This window comes from Balaenoptera acutorostrata, chromosome 9, assembly GCF_949987535.1.
Source record: "Balaenoptera acutorostrata chromosome 9, mBalAcu1.1, whole genome shotgun sequence".
NCBI lineage: Eukaryota > Metazoa > Chordata > Mammalia > Artiodactyla > Balaenopteridae > Balaenoptera > Balaenoptera acutorostrata.
The window spans coordinates 44,466,247-44,481,346 of NC_080072.1; the positions used below are offsets into that span (position 1 = coordinate 44,466,247).

The 15,100-nt window shown below is 47.0% G+C and overlaps 1 protein-coding gene across 16 annotated transcripts in view; it reads right to left on the reverse strand.

Moving 5' to 3' along the window:
- TEAD1 (TEA domain transcription factor 1) overlaps nt 1-15,100 on the reverse strand; it is a 267,284-nt gene that overhangs the window by 40,629 nt on the left and 211,555 nt on the right. For 15 of the 16 annotated variants that reach the window (XM_057553374.1, XM_057553377.1, XM_057553375.1 and 12 more), the window contains one exon: nt 14,880-15,004. In XM_057553374.1, the coding sequence (XP_057409357.1) occupies nt 14,880-15,004 (125 nt within the window). Of the gene's footprint in view, nt 1-14,027; nt 14,264-14,879; nt 15,005-15,100 lie in introns of those variants that run through there. The other variant, XM_057553378.1, reaches the window with a different exon arrangement.

Genomic DNA, 15,100 nt, shown 5'->3' on the forward strand with positions numbered 1-15,100 from the left:
AACCTGGGACACATCCATCTTGAGCTGCATAAAGAGTGGTAGTCTCGAAATCCCGGAATTCCGCCTTGAATAGCCTCGGGTCTGTGCCTTCGAAAAGATGAAGATATTAAGAAAAGCCATTATAGCTTAGGGTTAAAACAATCATTGTCTATTATCACAAGGGCATATATTTTCCCAAGTGCCTAAAAAAGTCTTTTTGTAGACACAGTAGGAAACAACAACTTAAGTTACCCAACTACCAAAGCTAGAAACAATTCCGTTACCCAGTTTTACCTGACTCAAGTGAAAATGACAGTGACACCCTTTGGAGCCCATTATTTACAGTGTAAGTCCAATAAGCAGTATGGGTGTGGTCAGCTAACGCCATCACCCAGAATGCACTTGTCACTCCAGCTCCCCTAGCAACAGCATGAATGCAGTGCTCTGAGCAATGGTACCCACCTACTTCTTCCATCAGGAATAAGAGAGCTGAGTGTCTGCCTCACGAGTCCCCTTAGTAACCAATCTAAAACTTCTGCAAAAGGGCTGGTCAATATGTGACTGTCAGTGCAAAGTTAGAGTCATGGGTATAGATCATGGAGAGGATTCATGGTGCAGGGCTATACGGGACCAGTAAAAAAAAAGACCAGTCACCCATTCACAAAAACTGAAACAAACAAATCAAAACCCTGGTAAGTCATTTAACTAACAAATGGAAATGCTTTCTTCTCCTTGCTTTGGTATAAGATATGGTAACCGGACCACAGAGGAGTGTGGCAAACCAGTGGTTCTCACCCAGGATGCAGCAGAATCACCACGGAGCATTTAAAAATCACCAATGCCTGGGTCCCACCCAGGCTAAACTGGCATTTCTGAGAATGAGGCCAGGCATCAGTAATGTTTAATGCTTCCTTGATGAATTCCAATATGCAGCCAAGTTGGAGAACCACTGGCCTAAACTCTATACTCCAGCCCCCCCATGCCCGCCTCTCCTGCTGAACAGGCAGTAAGACCAGCCTAATGTGACACAAAGACATCTGGGGTACAGGGGTTCCAGGGAGCTCAGAACCCAACAGGCTTCACAAGAGAAACCCATGTCAGTATTCGCCCACCAATCCCTATTCACTTTTCAAGTTTACGCTGGCATTTCTCCAACTAGAGTCCTTCCAAGCACTAGTTCCATAGGGAATGAGAAGTCCCAAATAAAAGAAGGCTGCTCCAAACTGCTCGCCAGCAGTACTGTGTACTGGCTGAGGTGGAATCTGCGCTCAGCCTGCTCCAGCACAAAACTCTGTGCCCACTGCCCATCAGCTATGACACTGGGTAAGTCCCCCCAGCCTCCAACACGGGGACAGTGATGGCACCTACCTCCCAACGGTGCGATAGGGTTTATTTTTGTTTTTTTAAATCTTTTTGCTTATTTCTTTATTTTTTATTTTATTAAAAAAATTTTTTTTGGCTGCGTTGGGTCTCCGTTGCTGCGCGCGGGCTTTCTCTAGTTGCGGTGAGCGGGGGCTACTCTTCGTTGCGGTGCGCAGGCTTCTCACTGCGGTGGCTTCTCTTGCTGTGGAGCACGGGCTTTAGGCGCAGGCTTCAGTAGTTGTGGCACGCAGGCTCAGTAGTTGTGGTACACGGGCTTAGTTGCTCCACAGCATGTGGGATCTTCCCAGACCAGGGATTGAACCCGTGTCCCCTGCGTTGGCAGGCGGATTTTTAACCACTGCACCACCAGGGAAGTCCCAGTGCTATAGGGTTTAAATGATGTACTGCATATTAAGAGCTTACTGGAGCTCCTCCATTCAACAAACAGTAGACACTAAACAAATGTTAGCTACTATTATGTCTCATAAAACCTCTCTCCTTTGAGGTTCATCTGAATATAACACGTTAAAAGCACTGCGGAAGAGAAACATTGTGTAACTTTCTATAGCTCAAAGTTTCCCAAACTTGTTTGCTCACAAAACCCTGTAAATATATCCTGAGGAAATGCTGGTTTACACCCATGACCTGCTACCCACACGCTGTGGATCTCTGGCCACAACGTGGAAGGGCAGGAGGCCCAATACCCCATCTGGTGCCAGCTGCCCACATACAGGGAGTGTGGCCAGGGCCCAGCACCATCCGGGAGAGGGCTAAGCCCCTCTCCTGCTCAACATCAGAGTGCTGTCTTTACCAAGGCTTCCAAAACCCTAAAAGGTATCAGGTAAAATGAAAAAGAGGAACGTGAAGCTCTGACACGGCCCCAGCCTCTGTTCCAGCTGTCTGGTGGATTTCAGGATGGCCTGAGACCTGGATGCGGCCACGCGGGAACAGAATATGCTGTGCTGGAAGAAAACTTTTAAAATAAAGTAGAAGCCATTGTCATGTTAGGGAAGTGAGGTTATAGGGAGGGGTGAGGTACCTCTGATCTTTTTAAAATTTTCTCAAATGTCATCACATCATCTTTTCAATTACAGGCAAACCAAAGCCCGCAGAAATGTATGGGGCACTGCTGCTAAGGCGCTTCCAGTCTCATCAGTGGGTAGGAGGAGAAAAAACAACACAGGTGAAGCTGAGAGCACAGACACTGGTGCAAGGCCCTCAGAGATGAGGCAGTGCATGAGGAGGTGATGTCTCGTGCCTGGCCCCTCTGTTGGTCCTCTAGTTACCAGTACTGGAGCAGAGGGCAAAAGGCGTTGTTCCTTCATTATCCAGACAACTGGCTGTCTGCATGTCCATCACCCAACCCTTATTATCCAAACCTTGCTTGTAGCAAGCTCCCAGCCCTACCCGGCTTTGAGAGGCACCATTTCTGTCACTTCTTGTGGCGTCTGTAGGCAGTGAGTTTACGGGAAAGAATGGAATACAAGCAGAGCCTTGGGGATACCTGTGAATAGAATCCAAGTCTCTCTGCTGAGCACACCTCACTCCCAGCTCTTCTGCCTCGCCAGCTCCCATGGGCCAGGGAATCCGAGCTGGGGTGAAGTTAAAACTGTTGTAACTCAGGGACCACAGCCCGGACCTCCAGGTGTCAGAGATCAGGAAGGTGAACGACCGGAGGGTAAAATTTACCGTTCTTCAGTGGGGACCATGAAAGTATAGCTGAAAATCAAGGTGCTGAGTACAAAGCACCCTGGAGCCAGACAAGAACCTGAAATCTCAGTTTTCTCATATGTCCAATGGGGATATATGACTGTCATACAGAACAGGCTGGAAGATTAAAGGAAATAATGCACAGAGGGTGCTCGGCATAGGGCCTAGCATACAAGAAGTGTTCAATAAATCACAGCTGCTAAGATTACTATTGTTGCAGTGTATTATGTGAGATTAACTAGATCCTGGGGTAGAAGCAAAAGAACTTTCCTACTTTAGCTATCCCTCCTGCCTAGCAATGGAAAAATAAACACAAATAAGCCAAGAGCTGGGAGCAAGTTGTGAAGCTACGTGACTGTTCAGATCCTTGATTACGGCCCACCCATTACAAGCTGCTCGGAGTGTGGGTCTCTCACCTGTGTCTGCAGAAAGAAAGAGAACTGTGTCCATTCAGTGTTTGTACAATGTGCTTTCTATAAATGTGACCTCTATACAATGACCTCAGGGTCACTGCCTCACAATGACACTGTAGGCAGATTTTATTAAAATCATTTTTACAGATGAGGAAACAAGCTCAGAGATGAACAGATTTGCCTGAGGTCACACACCCAGGAATAGTCCTGAAGTTAAGAATAAAACTTGGATCTATCAATGCCACAGCCCATGCATTTGCTGCAAATATCAACCACACCATCTCCAGAAGAAAATATAAATGCCTAGATCCTTCTAACTCAGATCTACTTTTTCTGAAAGTTGATTTGAGAAAAGAGAAAAAAGCTAAATAGCGTTTTCAAAATTCTGAGAAATGAAATTAGAATTCGGGACAAACATAATTATTCACAGATGCATCAGATAGTCTTCAGAGGTTTCTATTTTGAGGAGTTACCTTAGTGCCCAAGTGGCTGAAATGAACTGAGCATGGGCTGTCTTTGCCAAAGGAAATTGGGCACTGCCTCCCCAAGGCTGGTGACTTGAAACCAAACCCTGACTGTTGGCATCTGAGTGGCTTTATTCCTGCCAAGAGGTGACTTTGTTTCTAAGAATACAAAGGACTAAGGAAGGCATCCTGGAGGCCAAAGCAGTGGGACAAACAGACCTCCCTCTCTCCTTAAGTTAACCTGGCTAGGTGAGGAATCCCTCTGCCCCCAAATCTAGAAGGCTGAAAAGAAGACGTCTACCTGATATGTTTGGGTTCAAGTTTTAATGAAATTAAAACCTAAAAACTATTTGGTGAGGCTCTACTTCCCATCCTGCCAGATCTTATAAGAGAAGAAGACTAGGGTGGATATCTCACTTCCCTTCCTCCTTCCCAAATAAATCCCAGTTTCTTTCCAGCAGTGGTGGTTTCCCCAAAACTAAAGGTGGAACACAAAACCAAAAAAGGGCAGTTCTATTCTATATGGCAGAAAACAAATATTTACAAAAACAACAAAAATAACAACAACCAACAATCCCAAGTATGTGGGGAATGTACAAGCAGAAATGGGGCAAATGTCAATGAGTCATGTCTACCAAAGCCTAAGACTAAATTTCCTTGATATCAAAAAGAGAGGTTAACACTGGCTTGTTCAATTACAAGAAAGTCTCCTAGGCACTCAGTAGATATGCTGATTATCAACATATCAATGACAACAATAGAAAAGGTGCTCACTCTGCAAATATCTTTTGTGGATTTCCGTGGAACAAATCTTCACACCTAAGGTCCATTATATACCAGGCCCTGTGGTGGGCACAGGGGATCCATGAACTGATAGTAAAAAACCCCTCTCTTCACAGAACCTACAGAGTGACTGTACGGAGCCAGCTTATTGCCTCTGTAATCAGAACCATCGGCTGCCCATTCAATACATGTTCTCAAAGATTCTCATACAGAAGACTGGGATTACCGACAGTCACATCCCCTCCCCTGTACATCCCATGACTTAAATCAGCATTTACCTGCTCTGTTCATATGGATGGCCGTATTCTCCAGCACTAAACACACAGTGTGATTCATCAGCAAGGAGAACGTATGTGGAATTTACCTTGAAAATGTGAACAAAGCTTCACAAGCCTAAGGTGCAAACCATGATGAAAACCAAGTTAGCCATCACATGTGAGAACACACTCTCAGATTTGTCGGGTTTCAGAAAACCGACCTTCCTTGCAACTACTCTGAAGTAGCAATAGGAGGATATGTTCTTTTGAAATGAGGGAGTAAATCAAAAAAGAGGGAGACAAGGCCGGAACCCAGAAGAGAGGTGAAAGGAACATGCTGGCCCGCAGCTGGGCTGCTGACCTGGACAGCAGCCAGTCCAGAGGGGATGAGGAGCTGGAAGGCTCCTAAAGGGACTGGAGAGATTCCCTGACTTAGCTGACCATCTGGAGAAGAGTTTTAGAATTCTGTTAGAAATGTGGAGGATGAATTTGTGTAGGTACATAAAAACTGAACAAATAAAAAGGCAATGACAAACGTTAGAAAAAACAAGTTTTACAATCAAGAAAATGCTTCTAACACATTAACCATGCTGTGTACAAAATTTGCACAGGTTTGTAATATAAACACTGAGTGTTCATTAAACCAAAAATTGTGATATAACCATATTGGGGGGGGGGTGAGGATGTGCTAAGTTCAGAGAGCTAAGTCCTGGTCTTCCACAGTAAGAAGTCACAGATAATGTCTGCAGATCGATGGATTGAGATACACAGTAGGAGCATGTTGTTTAGAAATACGGAGATACTATACAAAGCAAGGACAAAAAGGCCACAAGCAGCTGTTGCTAAGGAGCGGGACTCGGGGGTGGGAGACAGGGCAGGGGGGCAGGGGGTGGCTGCTCTTCCTTATAGGCCATGCATGGGGTGTGATCTGGCTTATACACGAAGCACATCTATTACTTTATCAAATGAAACCGCCAATCCAAAACTATCTTGAAACATCATGGAGTTTTGTGAGGAAAGAACTATAAAGGGAAACAAAACCACAAAGAGTCGTGCTTCAGGATGTTCATTCTAGTTGGCCACAAGTTCCCTGGACCTAAAAGGAGCTTGGTCAGATCACAGAGCCTTCCTAGGCTCAAATACTCAGGATGACTGAGCAGGAGCTTGGACCCTTGTCTGCCTGCAGGGTTCACCAGAAAGACTGATGTTGCACCGGCACAATCCTACCTGGACTGAGATGTCCTGTGGCTCAGCAGCCCCTGACACAATCTTAATACACAGATTTCTATTCTGACTTGGGGAAATGCTCATTTTCTCTTTTTATTGCTATAATCTCTCCAGTTATTCTTCACAGCAGTTGTAAACAGTGATAAAGGTAAATGTAATCCTAAAATCTCCCCAAAATGACTTGTGAAGGGTAATTTAGCTACCCTGGGGGATTAACAAAGGACTTTCCCCCTCCTCCAAAGCTGTTCTGCGAGGAGGTCGAGGTCGCTTTCCTTCCTGGTCTCTGGCTCTCCCTCTCTCTCTGCTGCTTAGGGAGGCTGCAGGGGAGGAGGGCTGAGCACCAGACTCAGGAGGCAGACAGGGTCTGGGTCTGAGTCCTGGCGCCGGCACTGCTTCCTAGCTGAGTCATCTGGGAGGGGCGCTTTCAGCCCTCTCCACATCGGTAATGCAGGGATAATAATAGTACCTACCTCGAAGGAGCATCACGAGGCTTAAAGGAGATCACACGTGGAAAATCCACAATGCTGTGCCAAGCATGTAATTTGTTATTATTATCATTGCTATTATTATTTTCCCCAATAATCACGACGTTTCTGTACTTCGGGTGAGATTACTTGAAACTATGGCTGTTCCTCTGACAGCAACGAAATGGAAATACTAAAAATTTAAAGCAGAAATTGAGAGAGGAAAGTTTCAGGCACACTGGTGATTTCTACTGTCCCGACACTGCCATTATGTACTGTACTGTAGGGTAGCTGAGATGGGGGTGACGTGTGCGCGAGGCCTTGAGGGATCAGGCCCCTAAACTACCCCCAAGGCATGTCCGTGAAGAATGCAAAGTCTGTCCTCGCAAGTGGGGCTAGGGAGGCCTGGGCGGTTGCCCATTACTGCAGATGAGACAAACCAGAACAAGCAACTCCCAAAGTGGCCACTGGGGCTTAATTTTCTTTTCTCTTTTTTTTTGAAAGGGCTGCTAATACGTTCTAGTCCAGAGCCCTCTGATGAGGCAGTTCACTTTTTATGCAAAAGGAAAGGGAAAGCCCTAAGAATCTGCTGGTCCTTGGCATCTGAGAGGCTCCCTTGGACACACCCCAACGTTGCACTACACTCTCTGACCTGAAGATGGCGGTCTTTCCCTAAACTTATTCCAAAAATTCCAAGTATTTGAAGAACGCAGTAAAACCTTGAAAAATGACTGCTGTCAAATAATACCGGGAGAAAAATTATAATCCACTTAGGAATTCAAAGAAACCAAGACAAATAACTCATGTCAAGGGATGCTAATGTACAAGTTGAAACAGAACAAGGACAAATCACCTACATTTGCTTCCTGTTATTTTCCTGCCTGGACAGTCTGCTCAGACACCCCCAGCGCAGCCTGGGCAACCTGTGACGGCCCCTGGGCCCTGCAGGGACAGGGAGTGGTTGCAGGACCGAGCCACGGAAAGTGGCCTGCGTCTTCAGTCCCTGGGGAGAGGAGCTTGCCTGGGCTCACGCTCCAGCAGGCTCTCTCCTCAGCTAGCTGGTCCAGAGGCACCAGCCCTGTTCTGGCTACTTGGCCCCCCGGTGCTGCTTCCTCCCTTCCCTGTGCTCTTCCCAGAAAGAAACATCACTGAACACAAGAAACAAGGAACGAATTGGTCCTTCCTTCCTGGATCTCACACCAGGATGCAGCCCCTTACCCCACCTCCCACTTCCACCACCATCTCCATAGGGCGGCTGCTGTTTTCTTAGAAGTGTGTCTTCCCCACACAAGTGCAGCTGTTAAGGCCCACTGGCTGAGTGCAGGGACAGCGACCAGGAAGGCAGGCGGGTAGGGCGGCGGCTGACCTGCTAAGGAAAGCAGCTGGAGCCTGGCTGGGCCTCTGTGAAATGTCTATAAAACCCAGATTTCCAGATGCTTTCAATTGCCTCATCCCCAAATGGTCATGAATAAAGAGGGTGAGCGTCCAGAGAAGCTCAGACATGGAGAGTGAACCACCCACTGCTGCTACGAGAGGGTGCAGCTGGCGTGAATGAGCTGACAGCACAGCTTGGCAGTCGTGCAGGACAGGGTGGGAAAGGCCACACCCCACCACAGCGACCTGTCACCTCCAGCACTGGAGAACACTCCATGTCCCACGTCCTACTGGAAGACCACACGGGGTAACACGTATGAGAAAAAGCAGGGAGAAGCATGAACATTTGAGCACAGCCAACCGTCAGACCCGCTGCAGTCCTCCTGAGGACCTGGAAGGCCAAATGTGCTTTCTGACCATTTATTCAAATATGTGATGCGTACATTAAGAACCCATGGGTTAGAAGCCAGGCCCTGCTGTTTCTGAGCTGTGTGGCCTGAGCCAAGTTGCTTAAACTTTCTGGGCTGTGGTGTCCTCATCTGAACAGAGATGTCACCTGGCCTGCTCATCTCACAGGTCAGTGTGAGGTCACACGAAACAGGAAACATGACAGTTCTGTGTGAGCCTTAGGGAGCTACACAGATGCTAGGATGCAGGTTAACTATTAATGAGAGCCACACACAAGCCATGAACTGGGGGAGAGAAAGAGTCTCTTTTCTGAAGGACCAGAAACCAAATCTCCCCAAAGAGCTGTTTCCCATGAACACACAACCCCGCTCTGAGATGTAGCGACCCCCTTAGCAGGCACTGCAGAGCTTGGAAGCTTCTTCAGAGAGAACTTGCCCTCTTCCACTCTATCCAGGATATAGGCAAGGATCCTCCTGGCAATCTGGAATCTAAACCTTGCTTCTGATCTTACTTCTCCAACTGAATTCCCATACAAAACAACTGACTCTTCTTTCTGCCACGGCCCTCATCAATGTCCTATTTCCTCAGAGTTGCACTGGTCACATTTTCCAAACCAAAGTCAGGATTTGTGAGATCTGACAAAGGAATTTCAGTTGATCTGTGAATTTAGGCCTTTGAAAGAAGCTATATAAAACCATGAAATCATCCTTGGGGCCTACATTTAAGCAACTGCCTGTATGGAAAAGAATCAGGCTGTCTGCAGTATATATCTGCAGAACTTGAGGGACAAGACTCCCCCCAGAGGGGAGAACTCAGGTTCCCTCAGGCTGTGAAGACTGCTGACTCACTCCCCGCACTGGGGAAGTTCCATGCTTTCAGGCTGTTCCAGCCACTCAGAAATAAAGATAAGGGGCCAGGTCATTCCAGGCAGCAAAACTCCTCACCTTCTGGTTGAGGAACTGCCATCGTCCAAGCCTGGGCATCATTCAGGAATTCTCTCCTCCTGTGAAGCCCAAATCAAGTGTCCTTACTTTTCTTTCTCCAAATGTCCCGATCACCTTCCTTCACTGGCTGCCCCCGTGTGAAGGGCCTGCTACATCCAAGCTGTGCTTGGGGAGCTCAGACCTTGAAGGGCAGCCGTTTTTGCATCTGAGTGATTTTTTAATTTCTTCAAAAGTACAGTGACGTGGTGAATATACAAAGGGGAGCCAAACCATGGTACAGCCATTTCCTGGCAGTAGAACTTGATAATGTACCTTAATGCTCCTGAGCCTCCGCCGTTCCACTGCTGAGAGACGGGACATAAGAACGGTGCCTGTGTCAAATGCTTGGCACGCAGTGCTTGGGACACAGCTCAGCCAATGCTGGAGGTTATCGTGATGGCTGCAACTAGCGGAGGTGTCTCCCTGGTCAGGTGTGCTCCTGCACCACATCATGGAACTTCTTCCCCAAGATACTGCTTCTTCAAAACCTAAAGAGAATAATCTCCTGTCCTGCCCTCTCCATCCCAAAGCTTGCCTTTCTCTGGCTGTGTAACTCCTACCTAACCGAACTCACACACTCTCTTCCTGCTCACAGCCTTGCTTGTTCTGGAATCCAGATCACGGTAGGCATTAAATACACAACCTCTGCCTGGGAACATGTGGCTGAGCTGCGGGGCGGCTGGAGGAACCTGCCCTGCCCCAGGGAGCAGGCAGAAGGATCCCGTTAGGCTTTATCAGGAAAACCACTATGCATGCACACACGGGATTCAGCTTACAGCTCACCAAGGCCGGGTTTTCATTTCTCTAAAGGAGCAGCTGCTTCAGGTCTCCAGGAACTGGGCCCTGATTACAGGCAAGGCCCTTTTAAAAAGCCCACCCTGGGTGGAGGATCTTGCACTTAACACCCAAAGTCGTTTGATACGCAACACTGAAATCGCGTAGAAAGTGTACTTTCAAGCATTACTAACCACTTCTAAAATAGTCTTTGTTTTTTAGATCTTCCTTTCTTCACCCTCTGCTGTTTTTCTCTTAGCTTCTAGTGGAGCCAAAGGTAACAGAGGGACCGACTTGCTGGTTCTCCACCAATATAAACAACCACCGACTCCGGGAAATGTCTGGTTTACACATGATGCAGAGCCAGCAGGGGGCGCTCATCCCCCAGATTAGTCTTCCCTTAGCTCCTTGTAGATTATGGCTGGCTACAGGTACTCACATCAGATACAAATGGACCTGAGAACCTTTGGTTATAGGTCTCAGGATATGGAATCGGCAGACCTGGATCTGAATCCCATTTCCAGTGTCAGCTGGCTGCCTAATACTGGGCAGGCTATGTCATAGGGTTGGGTAAGACAGTGCTGGCCATCACCAGTACTACTGCTGGTAGGGGTGGCAGAATTGTGAAGAATCTTTAGTGGTAGCAGGTGACACGTGGTAAACTGAAGAGTGAACTTCCAGCATAGCTGGGACTAAAAGAGGTGGCTGACTAATTGAAATGGGGGAGAATTCACAGGATTACTTAAAACAAGCATTCTGACAAGTCTCAAGCACCAGCCTCTCAAATTATATAATATGTGCTTTATTTTGCAAACATAAGGTGCTGTAACAATGAACATGTAAAGGCCCTTGAGGTCCAAGGTCACACTGAAAAAACATGTAGCACGTGAGTGGTTTCTTTGGCTCTCAGACTTCCAACTATAGGAAAATTTAAAGCCATCTAAAATAAACTCACCTGGTACATTTAAACAAATTTGGATATACTATCCTTAAAATTTAACATCAAACATTAAGCATGTTAATTTGATAAGGAAGCCAACAAAGTGACAAATAATTTAAGGTCCTAAACAAATTCAACTTTGGATTCTACAAATCTTTGTCTACATACAGACATGTACACACATTTCCCCCTACGTCTTTGCAATGGCTTAGGTTCACTGGAATCATGGGGCTATGGGTAGTGCTGGCAAAAACCAAGCAAATAAATTAATGAGCTTGGTGCAGTGTGATTTTTTTTCATCCTTATCACAGCCCTACGAGGTAGGTAATTCTATTTCTTTCTATAGAAGAGGCTTGGAGAGATCATTAGTCAATGGCTGTGGCCAGGTCTGAACCCTTTTCTGCCTGTATTGTCGCCCAAGAGGACATAAGGCACACTTGGGGAGCAACAAAGCCAAGAGGAGAATCTAGTTTGCCTGGTCCTCAGTCCAGGGTGGTCTCCCTTAAGTCCCTGCTACTCTGGAAATTCACTCTCTAGTTTACCACATCTGTCACCATTAAAGTCACGTGTTAGAGTCTAAGCTAAAGAGCCAAACCTGTTCATTCATCAGTAAAAGGTCAAATCTAGTTGAACCGTTCAGATTCTTTTTTTTAATGAATTTTATTTATTTTTTTATACAGCAGGTTCTTACTAGTTATCCATTTTATACACATCAGTGTATACATGTCAATCCCAATCTCCCAATTCATCCCACCACCCCCCCCCCCCGCCACTTTCCCCCCTTGGTGTCCATACGTTTGTTCTCTACATCTGTGTCTCAATTTCTGCCCTGCAAACTGCGAACCATTCAGAGTCTTAAGTGTAATCCTGAACATACATGAAACATGTATCTCTGGACTCTATTCCAAGGACTTGGTGGGCCCTGCCTTTCTAAACTATTCACCAGCTTTCACCTCCTGCTTTATCTACATCAGTCATCGCCTCTGGAATGCTCTTCTCCCTTACTCATCCCTGCCCATATCGATGCTCTACCTCTTGGCATGAGGGCTGCTTCCTTGACGAAGCCTGCCCGGTTCCCTGCCCCTCATTCACAGCATCCAGTGTTCTCCCTCCCCAGCAGTCACCACACTTTGCAGTGGCCTCATGTGTGACTATCGCCTCGTGTGCCTCCCCTACTAGACGTCACCGCCCCACCCCTGCCCACCAAGGGCAGAGTCAGTGGCTGGCTGTGCAGCATTGGGCCGGCCCCTCCTCGGTACAGCGCCCTGAACATGCAAGTGCTCATAAATGTTTATAGAATGGACTGAATGAATCTGTCGGTGATTCACAGTGTGCAGCCCAATTAACACCAACAACAGGAAAAAGAGGAACTGGTCATTCTGTTATTCCAACCGGACCTGTTATTCCAACAGGTCCATAACTGAGGAGGACAGTTACAATGTGAGGGGGCTGCCATAGGCTTTTTAAATTAAAAAAAAAAAAATTGTTTTTTTTTGTGATAAAACATATATATTGAGTCTTGTAGCAAGGATAACAACTAACATCTTGGGACTTCTGCTTCCCAATGTCTTGGAGTTCTGTTCCTTAAAAAAATGGTCACAAGCAAAGAGAGAGATTTGCTCATACAGGAGATACACAGACTGAATACACAATCCAAGAGACCTTCACAATTGGTGGTGGTTCACAGTAGTGAAAAGAGTACACAGAAACAGAAGATCTGAACTCCTGGTCCTCCTGCTTATTGGCTAAATATCCTAAGTCATTTAATGTGCCTGGGCCTCAGTTTCTTCATCTGTACAATGGGGAAAAAAAGAATCCAGTTCACCAGCACGTTGAGGACAAAATGAAATAACCAACGACAACGTACTCTGTGAGTAATGAGGTGTCATACAAATAAAAGTTACAGAAAGCAGAAGCACAATCTGGGCCAAAGCCCAGCCTTCAGCCAAAGAACCATCTACACTTCTCAGACAGAAGAGGAAGAAAAGAATCAGGAAGGTAATCTTTTTGGTTGTCTATTTCAATGCTCCCACAGACAGGGATTTAATCTCTCACCATCACCCTTCTTGTAAAGCCACTCAGACACTAGAGAAGAGTGATCCAGGTGGCCTTCTCTTCCCTGTTCTCAATAATCTCATTTTCCTTTACCTGCCTCAATGGGCCCAATGACCTACTCTACATCTCTTTCTTCATTTTTTCCGAATTTTGGAGCAGGCTCTATTTTTCCACCAGTTCCCAGCATTCACAATTCATAGACAGAAATGTCAGGGGGCCACACGTGGGTTCCAGAGTCTCCACTCTGGTGATGGCTGGTGGAAACCCCTCTACCTGTAGGGTCTCCCCCATCCTACCATCAGAGGCTTTCCAGCGAGCCAAAGTACAAATACTCCCGGGAGAGGTCACCTCCAGATGTTCGTATCCAAGTTACTTACAACAGACGGTGAACTCATTCATGATGCTTTTTCCTGGTAACAGAATGACAGCAAGGCGGCAAATACCCAGAGAGCATGGCACCTGTGTGCTTTTGGTAGCCCCCGAGATCAGCAGGGTGGGGTGAGGTACAAAATATGGAAAGGAGTTGGTAAAGCTCCCAAAGACAAACTCATGATTTCTTTAGTTTTTGCCTTGGGCTCACCCACACACAGATGCAATGCTCATACTCACAGCCAAGGAGTGGGAGGGAAGAAAGGGTCTTGGGCTTGCCGGGTGGGAAAGAAGGGAGGCTCACATATGCAGGGGAAATGGTGGGCCTGGCTGAGAAACAGGGAGATGACGGGCACTAGATGGGGCGGGGAAATGGGAAGGAAGAAAAGCGACAAATAGAGTCCAGATGCCAATGTTCTTGGTATTTATGGTATTATTTTTTTTTTTTTAAGGATTTTCTTTTTAATTTATTTATTTATTTATTTTTGTCTGTATTGGGTCTTCGGTTCGTGCGAGGGCTTTCTCCAGTTGCGGCAAGCGGGGGCCACTCTTCATCGCGGTGCGCGGGCCTTTCTCCATCGCGGCCCCTCCCGTTGCGGGGCACAGGCTCCAGACGCGCAGGCTCAGCAATTGTGGCTCACGGGCCCAGCTGCTCCGTGGCATGTGGGATCTTCCCAGACCAGGGCTCGAACCCGTGTCCCCTGCATTAGCAGGCAGATTCTCAACCACTGCGCCACCAGGGAAGCCCTATTTATGGTATTATAATGCAACACATTCTACTTCAAATTGCTAAAGTACTACTCTGTTACTTCTCCTTCAGAAGGTAGTAACTTGTTATCTTGAGAAGACACAGCTTTGAAAAGAAGTATAGAATAATGGCTAAATGTTTAGGCTTGAGTTTTAAAGACATGAGTTTGAATCTCTAATCCGTCAGATATTAACTGTGTGGCTCTAGGGAAATTATTTAACCTCTCTGTTTTCTCATGTACCACAGAGCACCTACCTTTATGGGGTTTTCACACAGCACCAGCCACAGGGCACGGCTCAAAACACGTTACATTTCACCACATGCAAGAGCCTGTTAAGGTCCTTTGCTACAGCTCCAGCAATCCTTGGAGTTTGCAGTCCACAGCATCCATAACCATTTAGCTCTAAAGTTCCACATATTTTCTCAACAGAAATACCTTTTCACTTAATTGAAGGGCTGTTCCGCTATCCTCCCCCAGGTCTGCTTCACACAGGTTACCTGTCAGGCCTGAAGGCAGGGAAAGAGGGGCAAACCCTGGGTTCAGGACACACCTCTCCGGGCACACTCACCGAATCTGGGTCTCGCTGCTGTTCGAGGAAAGCTGAGAACTCCACCAGGCGGAGTTTGGTTGTGCCAATGGAGCGGCCCTGCCAGGCCGGGACCGAGGGAGCTGGGGCTGACGCAGGCTCAAACCCTGAAATACCGATCGATTGTCACCTTCAACCTGGCCGCTCACCTCCCCTCGGGCCTCAGGCCAACCCCGGGGCAGGGCCCTACCAGGAGGAAAGGC